At 39.9% G+C, this 20389-nt stretch overlaps 1 protein-coding gene across 1 annotated transcript; it reads right to left on the reverse strand.

Moving 5' to 3' along the window:
• Window positions 1–2873: 2873 nt before the first annotated feature.
• LOC117245797 (uncharacterized) lies at window positions 2874–20153 on the reverse strand. The gene is made up of 11 exons (XM_078163965.1): window positions 20110–20153; window positions 19226–19289; window positions 14842–14886; window positions 14313–14546; window positions 11401–11646; window positions 10683–10814; window positions 9850–9906; window positions 9453–9527; window positions 7693–7758; window positions 7462–7559; window positions 2874–5372 (listed from the first exon to the last, which is right to left on the reverse strand). Coding segments are annotated over exons 2-11 (966 nt in total). The 5' UTR covers window positions 19227–19289; window positions 20110–20153; the 3' UTR covers window positions 2874–5360.
• Between the last annotated feature and the right edge of the window lie 236 nt (window positions 20154–20389).

The raw sequence follows: 20389 nt of genomic DNA on the forward strand, positions 1-20389 counted from the left end.
AAGTTTGGCATCCCCACCCTTAAAAAAATGTGTATGTAAATTTACACATTGAAATAACAGCTATAGTCTTATTAATCTGACAATTTATTTTTCACTGCCACCTGAAATTACTAATTTAAAGCCTAACTTATTGATTTGAATGTTGAATCTTTGAAGCGTGGAGAATGTGTCCTAAAATTGATGTGACAAGATGGTTAATTGTTGACAGCTCATAGCATCTTGGTTAGGTATGAAAGGGGCATCTTCAAAACTCTCAGTCACTCTGTTTTTCTCAAAGGGTACGTAAGGACATCAACAAAGGGTACGTAAGGACAACTTTGTGCCTCAATGCTGCATACAAACAATTTAGTAGAAATCAATATCTCATATCTCATATCAATATTCTTTTACTGATGTTATTGTTAATTTGTAGCCAACTGGTTAATTGGTTTAATTTAATAGGTATGCAGGGTGAATAAAAGATTCTGATCTGATCTGTGTTGTCCAAAAAAAGACAATAATGTTGGAATCGTTTATGCTGGTGACAAGCTATATATTCTGTCTAAACTATGAGATTCTCAGCCTTTTGAAGCAGTTTGAAATCACATGATATTGGAATTTATAAGTGTGCACACTCACTACTTTGCAGGGGTTTCTGTTTTTGTCATTTATAATATTTCTTTTTGTCTCTAGTGGGAATAGACTTCCATTCATATTTTTGCATGGATCTTATAGAAGTCTTTGATGGTATAATGACTTACTTTGCATGTGATACATCAGAGTTTTTATCATAGTTGTATATAATAGTAATATGCTATGAATATATCGTGGCATTCCGTTGGCCGAGACCCACCATAGCTGCAAATAAAAAGAAACGTTGCGATGCAAATAAAAAAAAAAAAGCAATGACGCATATAAAAAAAGCAACAATGCAAATAAAAAAGCCACAACAGAAGTGAATTACCGGGGACTATTTTTGCTGATGCACATGTTTTTTATGTGAAAGAAGAAGAAGAAGACGAAGAGAGAAAAGTAAGAAGAAGATGAAAAATAAGAAGAAAAACGAATGAAAAAGTAAGTGTGTTATATATGGTTAGGCCATGTAGCCCCAGGTTTGATATGAAGCTGAACTGGAGGATGCTGGTGTTCCTCCATCTGAATAGTACTGACGAATTCGGTGAGCGATTTGTGTATGCTGCCATCTTGCGGCGGCGCCATTGCTGCGGTGACGTGTCAGTCATCAGTTCATTATGCTGTCATTGTGAACCGACTCTCTACAATGACAGCATCATGAATAGCTGGACTGATGATGTTAGACAGTGGCCTCCGGTAACTGATGAAGGTATCTTAAATGAGTACCCATATTAATTTATAAATTAATCATTTGTTTGAGCGATAAGCAGGAAAGATTAGAGTAATAGGGAGATAATAGACTGTATCATTAAACACTGTGTAATATAACGTTAGCATACGTTACGTGTGCTGACGTTAGCAACCTAGCAGCGTGACATTTAATCATTATGGACTTTATTCAAATGTTATGGACAAAGTTCTTTGGTTTCGTATGGTTCCAAATGCCAGTGTCCTGGCGGAAAGTCCTATGTTTGTTTGACCCATCCACCACCCCAGCCTTCCTCCTTACATGGACTTTCACTCTTCATATTACTTCCTTGTTTACCCTCATCAGCACATTGATCACGTAATCACAGCCTTCACAGCAGTCATATTAATCCAACAGCATCACATATAATACCAAGACACTGATATGGAACATTTCATTGCACAACTATTACATTGTAAAAGTTAATATACTTAAATAGATATGTGTATATATATAAATACTAGTCCATACCCATTGAGTGCACAGTTGCCAACGTACAGTTTGACATGGTGTGTGTTTGGGATACAGGTCATAGGAAATTGCAGATGAAATAGTCAACTGAAGCCATTAAGAAGAGCAATGTATTCAGACAGAGTTTTGTGAATTTGATAGTACGTTTTCTTTATTGAAAGTACAGTAGTACCATTGCCAATAGTGGGATAGTTAGTGGGCTAAAACTGTACATTAGTAGTTGAGGTAGCACGTTGAAAGGCAGATAGTTAAAGTGTTTATATGTTGTATTGACTTAAAAGTGGGGCGCACTGGTAGAATGACTGACTGACAGAATGACACACTGACAGTTTCCATGTTTATGTACAGCATATCATACCATGACTTAGTCATACCAAAAATTAGAAAGAAGAAACAACAACATTGGTCCACAGGGGGAGCCACAGCGATCGGTCACATTTTAGCCATTTTGAAGCATTTTTCTGTTGTTATAGCGCCACCCAGTTGCCAATTAGAGTTAAATTTCTCCAGTCACCTTGAGGCATCCTGTTCTACATATCTACCAAGTTTAGTAAAAATCCATATGGCGGTTAGGCCTAGATAAGAAATGAGCTCTCTAGCGACCCCTTTTGTTTGATGGGGTCAATAATGGAGGGGTCCCCTCAGATAATGTGTGGTCATATGCCTACAAAGTTGCGTGGTGATGGGTGAAACCCTTGAGATGTTATACACCTTTATGTGATGAGCCACGCCCTCCGCAATATTCATTGCCTTATAGAAGCTCAGTTTTAGTAAGTTTTCCAACTTTTGCCAAGAGGGAACTTTAGATATTGGTCCCTAGATTATGTTCACCCAGTTTCATGCAGATCGCTCAAACTTCCTAGGAAGAGATCCATTTGAAGTGTTTTTCAAAAAATTCAAAATGGTGGAAAATCTATATAAGCAGAAGTTATGGGTTCTTGAGGCAAATGTGTTCCTCATGAGGAGAGGCATCTCTGTGCAAAGTTTCATGTCTCTACGTCATACAGGGCATGAGATGTGCCCATTCAAAGTTTGACATTTCAAGCGGTTGCTGTAGCGCCCCCCTTTGGCCAATTGATGTAATATTGCTTCATTGGCATCCTCCCATGACCCTCTACCACTGTGCCAAATTTCACATGGATTGACCAAGTCAGTGAGGAGAAAAACATGGAACAGACACAGAGTTTTCGTCATTATAAAGTAAGATATACACACATGTACTATGGAAATGCATACATATACACACACACACACACACACACACACACACACACACAGACACACACACACACACGAAGCATTGCTACCACTTCTGCTGTTTTTCAATGATGGTAGTGATATTATTAATCATTTTAGGGACAGCGTGTATACACACTGGCGATGAGATCAACAATAATTGCCAGTCTGCTGCTTTTCTCTGGAAAATGTGTGCTTGCGTCAACTTGTGTGATGTTTGCCAAAACATTGAGCAATCATTCAAAATGTAATACTGTAACACTAATACTGGACCACAGCACAACAACTATCTAAACAAACACTGACACTCCTAAAGGGAAAGGCACAACTGAGCCTGAGGGAGGCATGGGAATAACCCTATTCACTGACAGTTTTCCACAAGCCAATAAACTCCACTGCACCACTATCAGGTTGGCTGGGCCGAAATTGAAGAGGCTTTGCTATAATTTGTACAATACTTACATGGTGAAATGATTCATCTCTTAACCGAGGCACATGCAGCTTAAACCCTTCAACCATTAATGCAAGAATAGATTCTGTTAATACATCTGTACATCTATCAGCCCGGTCAAAATGAGTCAGTCAGTAACCTTTTCTCAAGACTGTGAAGATAGTACACTGTTAACCACAAACTGTGCTTCAGATAAAAATGACACCGTTAAGATAGCAGCTGACCACAGCGAGTGCATTTGAAAGCTGCAACAGACCAGTTCCTGTGAACAGAGTTCTCACGCAGAGATGGAGCGAGTTGGTTTAACTGTCAGACCATAATGAACTGATACTCTTTAAAAACAGACACAGAAATTCAGACGACTGCATGACAACATAAGTCCATGTTAAAATGCTTTGAGCTTCACATGAACTTACAACCATATCATTCCAGCTGATTAAAGTACACTGTTATTAAAATATGAACACAATGTTAACTGATAATAAAAATGTTCAGATGGCTGTCCTATCTAAGTGAATGTACTGTACACAAGCCGCACCATTTTTATCAACATGCTTATTAAAGAAACTGCATTGTCTCTCAACTCAGTTTGTTCCTCCATTATTTTGCTTTATTTATACATTATTTGTACAGAAATATATAATACTAATTTGTAATACAGTACAGTGCTAATTTCATTAACAAAAACTATGACAAAAATAATTCAAAAACCTTTTGTTTGCGGTGACAGAGACAAGAACCTGACAAGCTAAAAATAGATCTTGATAATAAAAGCTATGACAAAATCAGTGTTTCATATTTGTTGATGAGACAAGACAGGGTGAAAATGTCAGTGGTGGACTAACTTACATCTAAAATGTGAGGAGAGGAGAACAGATTGCTCAACAACTGCCACGCTAATGTCACATGAGTAGTATGAGCTCGGAGCGCCAACAGGCTGCTAAACTCCAGTAAATAGTCTGCACCAGGAGCAGCGTCAGCCATTGGTGCGAGTTGTGAGCTGAAATTCAGCAGTAAATAATCAGCCGTGTGTGGTGGAGCTGCTGAATGGATTTGTGGAGTCTGTTAGTTGCAGCGGTGGCTGTTAGCAGCTAACTAACTGCTTGTTAGCCGCTGAATGGCAGCAGAGCAAGCAGCCAGCCACCTGTCTTCAAATCTCTTCCCTGCACGTCTCCACTCAGTTCTGCACTGTCTAGAGAAGGTCAGCATTTGATTGCTGCATACAGGCACAAAGGCTAATTTATATGTGTTAACAGTGTGAACTCAGATCATTTGGAAGGTTTAGTTTGAAGTTTAAACCTCCAGACTGACATGTTGCAGATGAAGAAGGAAGTTATGTTTCTGCTTCTTAACAGTCACATGGATAAGTCAGAGTTTACACTGAACTTGGGGACAAATCCTAGTTGGCTCACATTAGTTATTTGTTGAGAGCATAAATAGAGAGATGTTGAGCTTTTCAAATGATTATCAGTAAGTGTGTGTTCGTAAATCAGCCCTTAAACCTGTCACACACTGCTGGAGACATGACACACACATTATTTTATACAACCTGTCACCTTGAGTCTGATTTATGATTCATCTATTAGCCTAATTGAATAAGTTTAAATAGAAAAATAAACTGAAAAATTCACTAAAATGTTTGTCGACTAAAACCATTAAAGATAAAAATGACTTAAAACATATAAGCATTTTTTGTCTCAAGACTGAGGCTAAACTTAGCTGCTAAAATGAACACTGATACAGTAACATATGGGGGATGTGTTAGTTCCTTGTTGTCACTCTGCACTCTGCACTGTGTGAAACCATGAACACACCTTTTTAAGCTCCGCCTTTAATTAGCAGTCACTCAGCAGGCTGTAAGACACATCCAACAACACAGAACAAACAGAAACAACATGTACACAAAGTATGTCAGGGTGGTGCAGACATTTTAAATTAAAAAATATAAAACATTTAAAGACTTTTTTTTCAAGACTTGAAATTGTCATTAATAAAATCAGAAAAATTAAAGATAAAACAAAAAACTTTTCTCACTGAAATAACTGAATGAAATGAGTAGGTTCATGACACAAATTTGACTATAAAGCTTTTTCCAAACTAAAAGGTGATGATTATATTTAGGTTACTTTCAGTGACGTGCCATCAGGTAGCCAAGGTAGGCAGTTCTTCCCCTGTCTCCTTTGTAAATTACATTTTCTAAACCAATAATATTTCCTGATATAAACTTTTATTAGTGATATAATTGTTTTTCTTTGGAATTCTACACTTCACTTGTGTATTTAATAGTTTTGATGTTACCATGAGAAATATAGCCGTTGCGCATCACTGAGTATAAAAATAATTGGGAGAACAGCAGTACCTTAACTTCCCATTCAGTGTGAATGCAGGCCAAAAAAAGAAAATGTGCATGTGCACGTCCATGCTGTGTTCTACACATTAATGTCACAAAGCAGAACTCTCCTGTGCCTTTTACATAACTATGCCAGAAATGACATTTGTCCATTTGTCATACTGGAAATATGGGCAGTTGGTTTTGGGTGTCACTATGTCAGAGCTAACTGTAGCTAACATATGTCAACATCAATGTTGTCATGGCGCAGACATCTCCAAACTGAACAATCAGTCATAGCAAGAGGGAGGACAACCTCGTTCTCTGTTCTCTGCCCCAGAGAGAGCAAGCCCTCCAACCACTCTCTGTATGGGGACCCCCGTCCCATGGGCCCCAGTATTGCCTGGTGTGAGCGTCCCTGCGCATGTGTGTGCATGCATAAAGTGCACAAAGATAAAAAATACTTTATAAGGTTTAAATGGCCTTCATAACTCCATGCTTACCCTGTTACTGACCTCATGGGACTGGTTACATTTAGAAATATTGATTTTATACTAAAATTCCCAAATTATTGTGAAACATTTTGTATACGACACATTAGTCTTCTCATTTTGAAAAGCTTGAAAATTAAAGTTGTGACAAATATGTACACGGGAATGCTGCTGGAATTGGGGCCGCATTCAGGTTATATTTAAGTTTACTACATTTATAAAATTCCAACCTAATCACCAGAAAAAAATATTTGATACTTTTGCAAACCATGGATATGTTACGTATGCACATTATGTATTAGATACATAGAAACTTCACATTTTAACAACACTGTAGTTGATGTATGGTGAGGTTTAGGTGCAAAAACAACTTAGCTAAAATTAGGAAAAGACCATGTCTTTGGCTTAAAATGCCCATTTTTTGGGCACAGTCCAGGCAGAAAATGCAGCAATATCTTTGTAACAAACAAAATTCTTTTCTTAGCACTATCTCTGCTGGAAAAACAGCAACAAATTGCAACAAAACACCCTATTTTGGTGCATAAAAAGCATCTGGAAGCACTCTGACTCACTAAATCACAACCAGGTTCATTATTTGTTGGTCTTAAACAGCGGTCTGCAGGTTGGCAGGGGTCTGGCAGGTGACACACCATCCACCATCCCCTCCACCTCAACATGACAAAGATTCACTTAAACATACCGTCGTTGATATAATATGTGAGAAATGTGCAAATGTAACATATTTATGGTCTGCAGAAACATATAATGCCACATTTTCTTCTGGCAAATGGGAGTTTCTGACTTGTAAACAGAGTTCACATCAGAATCTGAGTCATGATTACATCTCCGGAGCTTTGAAAACTGCAAATTAATTCAACTTGCCTGAAATTCAGACAGGCATGGCTGCCTATTTCCAGCAAAGTTTCTTATTTAAAATTGAATCAAACCTAAATTCATATATGTTGTAGTTTTACACAATCAAGGTACAGTATTTTACAACCCTCATATACGACCAAATTTGCATCATAAGTTTTCCAATGATGTAAGTTGTAAATATAGGAATCTTTCCAACCTCTACATCCATCCCATACAGTATGCTATGAATGTGAAAGAGAAGTCTTACCAGCTGGACTGTAGAATATAAGGCAATCCTCATTAAAGATGGGTTGGCACCTGCTGAGGGAACAGAAATTGCTGTGATGGTGGATACTCCTGGTTCTGCTTTGAAAACAAATAAAATGATGTCAGTATGTTGGTAAAATATTGACTTACTAGAACATTCAGTGACTTTTTTCTTTACAGTATTGGTGTTGTCTCTGATATTGGTTTAATCCCAACATCAGTTATGTCTCACCCAGTTGTTGAGTATCATCCGGGCCCAAGGTGTAGTAAATGGGTGTAGACACCAATGTATCCTCATCTGACAGAGAGAGACAGTGTTAGGCAGCTGATGAATGGATATATTTACATCTGTGATGATGCTGTGGATCAATTCAGAGTTAAACTGGAAATTGTGTTTGTTCCCTTGAATGGTTTTCATTGTATCCGGACTAGTTTCACATTTTGGGAAATGTGGGTATTTACCGTCTTGAGTTACCTTAGTGTTAAGTACTGATCTGGAACCAGGAGGAAATTATCTTAGATTATCTATATCTTGTTTGTTTTATTCATACACAAACAAAATCATAAAAATTCAAAATGTGGACTTCCTGAAGTCTTTGGTTGGCTTTTATTAGCTTACATTGGCTTAGCTTTGTGTTCTTGGTTATACTAAGCATTATGCCAACATCACGTCCTCGTTCCAGCTTCACGCTTAAAACACAGATATATGAAAGGTATCAATCAAACTCAGGAAGAAAGCAAATTAAAAAAAAAATTCAGAATATTCCTTTAAAATTCATTCAATATTATCAGTCTTGGACCTCACTCATCTTGCACTTCTCTGTCTTGTGGGGTACCCCAGGGCTCAATTCTGGATCTTATTTTGCTTTTGCTGTGCTCTGATTGTATTTTTTCTCATTACTAGGATTTTGTTTTCCCTTATTATGCAGATGACACCCAAATTTATATGTTAATTGAAATATCCACAAACCCAATGGTTGAATTCGGCCAGTGCTTTGTACTTCTCCTCTCTCATTATGATTTTTCAGTAAAAACAACCACTTTTCATAGCACTATCCCAGCTGGAAATGCAGTGATTCCACTGTAAAAAATAACTGCCTTTTTTGGCAGTATCACCCCTGGAAACACAACAACAAAAAGACCCACATTTGGTGGTAAAAAAAAGCTGCTGAAAAGGCTGCAATGACTCACTAAAATATAACCAGTTTTGTTATTTGTTGGTCTCAAACAGTGTTCTGCAGCTTGGAGGTGTCTCACCTCGGTGTCACAACATCCACAGTTGCCTTCACCTCAGGATGAAAAAGTCAGCTCACATACTGCATGACATTAAAGACGTTGATATGATGCGTATGAAATGAACAAATGTATCGTATTCGTGGTTTGCGGAAGTGCACAATGCCAACATGATCCTCTCGTGCCTGGGCTGCTGTGTTATGGCTGTGATTATTGCTTGTAAACTGAAATGTTTATACTGTTAAATCTCAAACATTCCCAAACTTGAGAAAACGTGTAATATTACAGAAATGTTAACTTTAAATTGAATGCACGTCTAAAGTGACCATTTTGTTCTGTGTAAAGCCAACTCATAACCTCTACTCCACATACACTGAGGGGCCCTTGTTTTCTCTGTGGTTGTCTTTTGTGGTTTGAAACCAGGAAGCTCAAATTACCACCAGCACATACACATTTATCACCAGCACCCAGCATCTCACAAAGACTGAGACAATGGCAAACATTTTTACTGTATACTTATAATGAAACTTTTAACGCTTGTTACACCATAGTCATATTTTTGCACTACAACTCTTATTAGTACTAAAGGGTGAGGCAGTGACTTTGTAAACCAGTCGATACATTCTAAAACAAAACTGAGCTTTTCACTAAACTAAATATACAATGTAGATACTGCTTGCTGTGGCAGGTATTTGACATGAGGTAGAAAAGTGTGTCAAGTAAGACATAAAGGAAAAATAACAATGTCTTTTGGAGTACCTTTCTTCTTCCTGTTTTTTGTTACAGCAGCATACATCACTTTGTCCTCATCAGCTGCACTGGCCTCTACAGAGACTGAAACAAATAACATATCACTTCACATAGCAGATACTGTAGACGGACAAATACCTAGACAGAATACAAACAGGAAATTCATGTTGCCTGTTACCTATTTTGTTTTCATATCACAACTGACATAACAATTATCAACAGTAATGACACCAGACAGGATGATTTCACTTTAGTTTTTTCAAACCCACTCTGTGGTTAAATAGGTTGTTGACATTGGCATTTAATACTTGATATTGAATTGTATAATTTAATTTGCTGCCTTGTTTGAAGTGCTTTGTTGTATGGGTTGTTGAAAGTGCTCTTGATTCGTAGTTCGTGTTCTTACCTGTTTGGTTCTCAGCTGAGCTTGAACGAAGAGTCACTGTGGACAGATAGTCCAATACTGCAGTACAAGAAAGGAAAAATAACAACATCAACAGGGAAAAAAGGAGGAGAAGATGAAGGTATTTGAGACATGATAGAGAAAATATTATTATTATTTTGTGCTTTATTTTATGACTGCAATTATCCAGGGTGCTCTTACACACTTGGTCCATTTTCCTGTGAAAAGTAATGCACCAAAGTTCATACATATCCCACATATTGGTTCATAACCCACATCTTTTGGAAGGCTGTGATCATGTGACCAGTGCACTGATGGGAGTAAAGAAGGAAGCAGTCCAGTTAGGAGGCAGGTTGGAGCGGTGGATGGGTTGCAAAACAAAGGACTTTCCCCCAGGACTTTGCTTGGAGACCAGCGCTTGTAACCGTGTGAACTTTGAGTCATTTTAAGGTACGTCCTCACCATGTTTCTTTTCCTTTACTTGCCTAAACCTAACCTCCATAACTTTACGTTAATTATGTAAATTTATGTCAGGAACATAACATCATTTATGGGCCTCTAAATTCATAGGAACATTTGAACTGTTGTGTGCATTTTCTTAGGAAATCATACAGGCCTTTGTATGAGAATATCTTGAATATAATAATGAATAGATTCATTTAAAAATGGGTAGAAATAGCCGACTATATAAACTAAATAAATAAATAGAAATAACACATTTTCAGAGTAAAAGCACAAACGTTACAAAAATTACATTAAGGGGATGTGCACCTTTCAGGACAACAACAACTATGAGTGCTTCAAGCAACAAAGTTATTGGAGGGATGTATCTGTACCTCTGTGCCCATACCCTTTGCAGAGGTGAAGTAGTCCCACCACCAACAGCAGAACCATCAATAAGAGAGTCGTAACAATCCATGGGGTAGGACCGGAGGAGGTGGGATTGGATGAGGTTGGAGTAGTCTCTTCTGGAATAACAATATAAGGCATTTTAACTTAGAATGTGCTGGGATATGGCTCCTGTAAGGACACTGATAGAGGCAGCAGCCTTGTAAACCATGTCCCTTGGTACTCTGAGTGCTCTCTCTCTTCATGCTCTTTCTTTAATTAAAGGTTTTCTGCCAAAAAGGTTTTGTCACAGCTCTTTGACAACAAAAGAGACACGGAGGAGAATGTGTCTGAGGCTTATAATAATGCATCCTTCTGTGAAGCTTGGGTTGGACCCTCCTGTTGGCTCCAAACCACAAGCAGATTCTGTTCTCTCTCAGCCTCCAAGAGTGGACACATTACCATCCAAAGAAGGGAAGTTAACATGGTTCCTCCCCCTACTTGGAACAACTGAGTAAAATCAAAACCCCACACTTTTTTCAGATATTTAAATCAGCCATTTAAACTTTGCATGATGGGAATCTGAAAGTATTTTAACAGGGGAATCATATTCAACAACTTTGCCTCAAGTACTGATTTGTAGTTTGTGTTCTCACCTGTTTGGTTCTCTTTGCCTCAAGTCTTTGGAGCTGCAGCAGTAATTTCTATCACATTGCAGTGACTCACCTCTGACAGCCATCCAGCTCTCTGGTGATCCTCCAGCTCCAGAGATGTGACACTTGTAGAGTCCTTCATCAGACTTGGAAACACTGTGGATGGGCATCTTTCCTGTAGAGCTGCTCCTGATGAAGAGGCCATCTTTGTAGAAACCAGCTGTCAGGTGTGAGGAAGTCGTTTTGTTTCTGCAGGTCAGAGTCACATCGTTGCCTTCTTCCACAGGGAGGACAGGACTCTCCAGGATCACTGAACCATCTGAACAAAAACATGTGTTTGATTTTTATCTCAAGTATAGCTGATGATAAATTTATGACAAAATCATGTTGTCTTAATGCAAACCTCCCCTGAAGTACTCCATGTCCTGTGTTTCAGATCTCTCCGAGTCTGTTTAGACCTGGAATTAACATGCATTTTGGGTGATCCAATCACAAGTAGGCTTCACTAAATATAATAACAAACAACCAGCAAGATGCAATGTAATCCGATCACTCAAACCACTTGCTGAGGTGGTCTGGGACACATTTGACCCGAAAAGATGCAGAAAAATTGGTCCACGCTTTTGTTAACTCAAGGCTGGATTATTGTAACTCTCTATTATCAGGTAGCTCTAGTAAGTCCTTAAAAACTCTCCAGCTAATTCAGAATGCAGCAGCACGTGTACTAACAGGAACTAAGAAACGAGATCATATTTCTCCTGTTTTAGCTTCTCTGCACTGGCTCACTGTAAAATCCAGAATTGAATTTAAAATCCTACTGTTAACTTATAAAGCTCTAAATGGTCAAGCTCCGTCATATCTTAGAGAGCTCATAGTGCCATATTATCCCACCAGAACACTGCGCTCTGAGAACGCAGGGTTACTCGTGGTCCCTAAAGTCTCCAAAAGTAGATCAGGAGCCAGAGCCTTCAGCTATCTGGCTCCTCTCCTGTGGAATCATCTTCCTGTTACGGTCCGGGAGGCAGACACCGTCTCCACATTTAAGACTAGACTTAAGACTTTCCTCTTTGATAAAGCTTATAGTTAGGGCTGGCTCAGGCTTGCCCTGTACCAGCCCCTAGTTAGGCTGACTTAGGCCTAGTCTGCCGGAGGACCCCCTATAATACACCAGGCTCCCTCTCTCTCCCTCTCTCTCTCTCTCTCTCTCTCTCTCTCTCTCATCCTATTACTGCATCTTGCTAACTCGGCCATTCTGGATGTCACTAACTCGGCTTCTTCTCCGGAGTCTTTGTGCTCCACTGTCTCTCAGATTAACTCATATCACAGCGGTGCCTGGACAGCGTGACGTGTGTGGTTGTGCTGCTGCCGTGGTCCTGCCAGATGCCTCCTGCTGCTGCTGCCATCATTAGTCATTAGTCATACTTCTACTGTTATTATACACATATGACTATTGTCACACAAGTATACTGTCAGATATTAATACATACTTTCAACATATTGTACCACAGTAGCCAGAACTATAACTATAATATTATTACTTTCATTAATGTTGTTGTAAGCTACTGTCATTACCTGCATCTCTCTCTCTCTCTCTCTCTCTCTCTCTCTCTTTCTCTCTTTCTGTCTCATTGTGTCATACGGATTACTGTTAATTTATCATGTTGATCTGTTCTGTACGACATCTATTGCACGTCTGTCCGTCCTGGAAGAGGGATCCCTCCTCAGTTGCTCTTCCTGAGGTTTCTACCGTTTTTTTTCCCCGTTAAAGGGGTTTTTTGGGGAGTTTTTCCTTATCCGCTGTGAGGGTCATAAGGACAGAGGGATGTCGTATGCTGTAAAGCCCTGTGAGGCAAATTGTGATTTGTGATATTGGGCTTTATAAATAAAATTGAATTGAATTGAATTTGACCACATATCTTATGTAGTATAAACACTAACGCTGTCCTGATGCATCCCTAACAAGGACTGCGCCATTGGTGCAGGATGTGGTGGTTCTTTTAGTGACATTGCGCCAATGCTCTACAACTTACCCATCTAATGTTAAGTTAAACAAAGTGTTGCGTGACCATCCTTAACATACTGTCACAGAGCAGTTCATGATATCCCCTGAAAAATATATGTACAACAGTGTGTATGATATCCTATGAATTTGCGCCCCATGAATGACGTTACAACCTTGATGTACAGTTATGTAATTAATGTAAAGTTATGTAGGTTAGTCTTGGGCAATAAAAATTACCATGGTTAGGTTTAAGAAAAGAAACATGGTGAGGACGTATCTAAATATGACTCAAAATTCACACAGATGCAAACACAGGTCTCCAGGGTTCCGGGCAGATTGTCATGTTTTTGTGACCCATCGACCAACCCAACCTCCCTCCTTACAAGCACTCAGGACTGCTTCCTTGTTTACTGCTATCAGCACATTGGTCACACGATCGCAGCGTTTCAAAATTCATGTGATATGCAAGAATTTGGGTGCACTGCATTTTGTAGGAAAACTTGTGATAAATTTGTGAGAACAGCATGTTATCCCTGATTTTGCCTTGTGGGAGGAGACATTTTGAGTTCTGCTGACAGCGATTTTTCCAGCTGTACTGACACAACCACTAACGTGAGTAGCAAGCATGCTACTGTATAGAGCAACTAGCAAAAGTGTAGACAGCATGGTGAGCAGGGCAGCGACAAAATCTGGACAAAATGTGAATCTGGAGATGCATGAAAGGGACAGGTGTGACCAGCATTGTGTCTTGGCTGTCCACGAGTGTCTGGATCACTGACACGGATGTTAGTACCAGGTCTAAATAGGGCCTCCCTGCTCCAACACAGCTGATTTTAATGATGAGCTTGTTTTCAAGCAGCTTCAGGACTTCACAATGAGTTGATCATTTGAATCAGCAGTGTTGGGGCAGGGAGAGATCTAAAACATGAAGGACATGGGGCACTCCAGGAGAGGTTTGAGAAATGCTGCTAATTCAAACGTACCAGTGACAGTGATGTTGACGCTGTTGCTCTTCTTCCCCCCTTTACCCTCACACCAGTACTCTCCACTGTCTTCCAGAAAAGCATTTCTAATGGCACAGGATGACCCTGATGATGGCAGCCTGCTAGAAGATTTACATGAGAGCTCCTCCTCTTTGAGCCCCTCACAGTGGAAAGTTACATTTTCATATTCAAAGAACTGCAGTCTGTTTGGTTCAATATGAAGAACTGCTGAATCTGAAAACAAAAAGAAGAGATTTGCTCTCAAATCACATCTGAACTACTGGAATATAGTTCTCCAGTAATAGAACCAAAATAAATCAAATGAATGTGTCTGCACATAAAAAGTAATGGAAACATCCTATCTTTTTCAAAAAGTCTTATACATTGAATGTCAGCTCACCAAAGTCACAGCAGAACATATTTTCCTCCTTTTCTTTCATACTCTACCACAAACACCTCCCAGCAGAAACTGTATCGTTACAACAGTTGATGATTTAAAAACATAAAGGAACATCTAACTGGTTCTTACCAACTTTCTGATCACGTGCACACAGCAGGAACAACACAGTCATCACTGAGGAGACAAAGAAGAACAGCTAAACATACAGAGACATGCTTATGAAGTCCATATGCTTTTTGCCTACAGCTGCTCCTCACAGTCTACGTATTATCTGTTAAATCTCATAACTGATACAGAAACATTAAGAGATCACAGAATTTCTGAACTTCTTTCTCATTTAGTTTTAATCAAACAGACTCAGTACTCACACAGTGTGATGCAGAGAGCTGTGACCTCCATGTTGTCTTGCTGCTGACTGACTGAACATCACACTGAAGTATAGGAAGCAGGTGAGAACTGGCCTCTTCCTGTGTGGCTTTTTTTCTGCTCTTGATGCAACACTAAATTTGGTCTTAAGACTAATAACCTTTGTCTCAGAGACAGAATTGCTGTCGTGGTAGAAATAACCTCAGTGGTTAAGTTAAATATCAGTGGGTGGAGCCAAAGAACAAAGACTTACATATGAGAAGGAGCTCAACTCTGAGAATCAGGAACTTTATTATATGTGACCACACTCAGGCCTGTGTAATCACTCTATTAACACGTAAAAATTACAAATAAAAAGCAAAGGGATCATCATCACTGTAATATCCTGAGCAACATATTTCCCCCAGTTTGAATAATTTCTCATTTTATTCTAATGCATGTGTAACAGAGTTAAAAAACGCACTTAATTCTCAATACATATTTCCAATCTATATTTGAGAATTTGTAATTATTTTATTTGAATATTTTATTGGGTATTTGTGAATTTTATCTCAATTAGTTGTTTTTATTTGTGGTTATTTTAATTTTCCTGTGGAAACTGCTTTTTTGCCCTTCATGGCTCCTGTACCTCCTGGGTTTCCGTAGCTCCCCCTTCTCTGTCCCTCACAGTGCTGTTTCGCATTGCTGAGGGAGCTGAGGTGCAGACAGTGGAACAGAGGGCAAATTATGTGATTTGTGTCTTCTGCAGACCAAAATAAATGTTGAAAACCAGTCCCAGTGTCGGTCCCCATACGTGCCTAGCTACATCTGTTACACATGCTTGCTAACATTTCCAGTTGCTGCTCTGTCGGCTCTGCTAAATCTGTGCTAAACTGATGCTCCTTTGTCTCTTTTGCAAGTGTTGGTAGTGCTTTTTGTGGTTGGCTTTGGAAGGTGGTGGTGTGTGACTGTGAATCACCCATCAGAATGAGTAAATCAACTCACTAGTCTGTAAACTCTCCTCCTCCCTCATCTGCTAGCTAGCCAGGTCGAGGTTTTCAAATGTAAACATCAGTTAACTTGAAGGAAAAGTAGTCTACACAATAGAGAGGATGGACACGACCAAATTAGCATCCTCCTAGCCATTATGCAGGCGTTGGACAATAAACTGCATGAACTGCAATATCCCTCGATTCACTGAAACTTGGCTAAATCCTAGATGGCGCTGTGCTTCACTGTGATTGGTCTGACAGTGTGAATGTGAGCTGCTGTCCTGTTCCTGCTGTAGATCACTGCTATACACCGTTTAGAGGTGGCTGCAGAGCGGCACTGCCTGTGTTCAAGAGGAATGACCATGCAGTTCTCTTGTTGGGGTTGGGATGTGGGGGCAGTTAAATCATTCAACCAGAAACTATGGATCACAAAGCCATGTGGATTCATGGACAATTATAAAGCAGCAGCCAACAATGTCAGAAGATGACAGTGAACAAGTTAAAGGAGCTGAAGGTATCACATTTCACTGTACCTTGTCTAATTCCATGTGACAAATAAATGGTTGATTGATGTTTAAAATTAGTCATGATCTTGTACCCACATCCTCCTGGAGGATGCTCAGTCTAACCCAGTAGTGCCCGTGGGACGAGAGCTTCTGCTCGGGGTGACTGGGTACAGCAGCAATGAAAGACAGGCTTAAATATTTGGTTGAAGTGAGGAAGTGAAATCATGACTATGTAGAACTGTCAGTTACAATTTGTGAACATCTCCAACCTGCCATTTCTCTCTAAAATACTGGAAAAAGCAGTGGCATCACAGGTTCAGGCTCATCTCTCCAACAATAACCTCTACGAACAGTTCTAGTCCGGTTTTCGCCCCCGCCACAGCACAGACATGGCCCTCCTTAAAAATCACAAATGACCTCCTAATGGCAGCTGATTCCGGACTATTACCCATCCTCATCCTCTTTGACTTGAGTCGACACCATATCACACTCCATCCTCCTTGACAGACTAGCTTCCATTGATATAACTGACACACCCCTAGACTGGTTTCACTCATATCTCTCTGGCCGTACTCAGTTCATCCAGTTGAAATCTTACACATCCCATCCATCCCCCCTCTCCTCCGGTGTTCCCCAGGGCTCTGTCTTTGGCCCTATCCTATTTATTATTTACCTCCTCCCACTTGGACTGATATTCCGTAAACATAATATCCATTTCCACTGGTACGCGGACGACACCCAGCTCTACATTTCCTCCAAACCAACTTCCACCTGCCTGCCATCCTGCCTCTGTGCCTGCCTGCAGGAAATCAAAGTCTGGTTCTCCTCAAATTTCCTCAAACTCAATACTGATAAAGCTGAGGTAGTCCTCATTGGCTCAAAGTCCACCCTCACCAAACATCCCAGTTTCACCCTCACCACAGACAACTCCTCGGTTTCCCCTTCCCCTCAGGTTAAGAGTCTGGGTGTCGTCCTCGACAGCACCCTATCATTCCACACCCACATCAACAACACCATCTGGTCCGCCTACTTCCACCCCCGCAACATCAACCGCCTCCGCCCTTCACTCACTCCCAACAGCGCCGCAATCCTGGTTCATTCTCTGGTCACTTCCCGCCTGGATTACTGCAGTTCCCTTCTCTCTGGTCTCCCACACAAACTCCTCCATAAACTTCAACTGGTCCAGAACGCTGCTGCCCGTATCATCACCAGAACACCATCCATCAGTCACATCACCCTCGTTCTACATCAGCTCCACTGGCTTCCCATCAAACACCGTATTAACTATAAAATCCTCCTCCATACATTTAAGGCCATCCATAACCTCGCTCCCTCATACCTCTCTGCCCTCCTACACATCAATACCCCCACCAGGGCTCTCAGGTCTGCCTCCTCCATCAACCTGACTGAACATTGACACTATTTTAGTTTTCAAGTCCCACCTCAAAACCTACCTGTTTAGGCAGGCGTATGAGTGTTAATGTTTCCTCTGTCTTTTAATGTTCTGCTGCAAACTTTGCACTGTTTTTCTGTTGTATTTTAGATGTATTTTAATTGTATTACCTGTATTTTTTGATTGTTGTACGGCGACCTTGAGTGCCATCAAAGGCGCCATATAAATAAAATGTACAATTATTATTAGAATGGAATAGAATAGAATAGAATAGAATGTCTTTATTGTTATTATTAACACTAAGGCCAAAAGTCAACTTTTGTGGTTATTGGGTGGTGTCAGTTTTTAATGGGGCCAGACATAACCTTTCGCAGTGTTATGATATGCCACCAGTTGGCCGGACAGCACCAGTTGCGGCAGTATAATATGTGGACGGGCAGCATTAGTTCATAACACGGACTGACAGCACTTATTGTGGCAGTATGATATGCCGCGGGAGTTTGATATGCTGCTGGATGATGTCAAGTTGAAAACACTGGGGATGATGGACAGACTTTCACCCAGGAGTCTGGTGATCACCTCCCATATGAATGAAGAGCCAGACCTTGATATTTTTTAACAAAACCTGACCTGACCTCGCCTGAGCACTCTTGGCGTACACACACATAAATATCGCAAAACATAGAATATAAGTAGTATAAGTGTTTTGTGCTTTTTAATGTGATGTATTTGTTGCTCTGTTTTATTTGTTTATTTATGTATTTACCTGCCCAGCAACAACAGATGCAAAATAGCTGCTAGCTAACTCTGGCGCAATAACTTTTGACTGAGCACTGTCCCTGCATAATAATTAAAATAGAATTAATGGCACCATGTTGGCAAGTGGCCATGTTATAAGCCAGATAAGACACTATAGGTTTGTTCATTCCATGATGGTAATGGTTTGCACTGACGGAAAGAAGCATTGTCATCCATTTCAGTTGTCAGGTAATACATATACATGTTTTTTTTAGGTGGTCCTCTTTTTCTTTTTAATCCAAATAGCAATACAGTCATCATACAGTTTCAGTTTTGTTTCTTTTTGCTGGTGGAAAATACAAGCAGGATTGAGACTTGGTGCATTTTAAAGCATTTTACAGCATTACACATTTCATATAGAGGTGTGGAGACGCCGTGGTGAATCTGGAAGGGTGTCATGAAGGTGGATTGTTAAACGTAGACAGACGTGAAAAAAACAAAACAAAAAAAAAATCTGCCCCCTGTTTGTATTTCCTTACTTGATTTCTGAGAATCTTCAAGTCTTGGTACAGTCACAGCACATGACACATCTGCTCCTGGACCCTTAGAAACAACAGAAATGTATCAGTCAGTCACTGAAAAACACGTCATAGAGCAGCAGGAGATTAAATTAACATTATCCATCAACATACTGTTAATTTCCTTTTCTAAATTGTGCTTTATTCAACTCAATCGGCAGAAAAAAGTTAACACTGCACATATCTGCAAACCACAGATGTTACATTTGTACATTATTATGTAGCAGATACAATGAAATTCAAAGTTTCTTTATGAATACCCAGCTCTAGTGGCACAATCCTCGCTGGAGAAGCTGTCAATGTCTTATTTTTAAAAAAAAACAAGTGCTCCTCATTGGCACTATCCTCACTGGAAAAACAGCAATGAGTTGCGAAAATATAACCAGGTTTTGTTGTTTGTTGGTCTTGAACAGTGGTCTCCACCATCCCCTCCACATCCACATGACAAAGTCAGCTTATCTACAATGTCGTTTTAAAAATGTTGATATGATACCAATGAAACATGCAAGTGTAACATATTTGTGGTTTGCAGGAATGTACAGAGCCAACATTGTCTTCTGGAGACTGGGCTGTTCATTGCTGAAGCAAAAAGTACTTTATGACCACTCGTTAGCACAATATGCACTGCACACAAACAAGACATTAGATCAAATGTATAAAATAAGATTTGTAAAGATGAAGAAGAAGGTTGTTGAGCACTCAGATCAAGCAAAGATGTTTACTGCATCAGCATCTTAACAACACAACCACCTTTAATATACTCTGTACTTTTCATTTACCCCATTGTATTCTTTCTTTTGGCAGTTAATTTCACCGCTGAGTGGACATGAGTTATTGTTGTTTACCTCCGAGTTTCCCACAGTGAAGAAGTCCCACCAGCAGCAGCAGCGGGGCCATCAACACAAGAGGGATTATGGTTCTTAAAATGAGGAACGTGTGATCCGAGGGAGGATTAGTCTCTGTGTGAAGTGCTGCAAAGATGTCATGAGACACTGGGGTGACTTAGTGTGTTACATGTGATCTAATAATCATTTTATGATTTAATTTCATGCAGATTGGCCGGATGCACAATGCTTCCTTGAAATATAACACACAATCTGTCAATATTGGTGGCCCCTGGCAACA

Source organism: Epinephelus lanceolatus, chromosome 22, assembly GCF_041903045.1.
Source record: "Epinephelus lanceolatus isolate andai-2023 chromosome 22, ASM4190304v1, whole genome shotgun sequence".
NCBI classification, from domain to species: domain Eukaryota; kingdom Metazoa; phylum Chordata; class Actinopteri; order Perciformes; family Serranidae; genus Epinephelus; species Epinephelus lanceolatus.

Coding starts and splice junctions, on each gene's coding strand:
- LOC117245797 (XM_078163965.1), bottom strand. Junction 9,907..10,682: donor CAAAGGGTATGGGCACAGAG/GTACAGATACAT, acceptor CTTGTACTGCAG/TATTGGACTATCTGTCCACA. Junction 9,528..9,849: donor CTCAGCTGAGAACCAAACAG/GTAAGAACACGA, acceptor TATTTGTTTCAG/TCTCTGTAGAGGCCAGTGCA.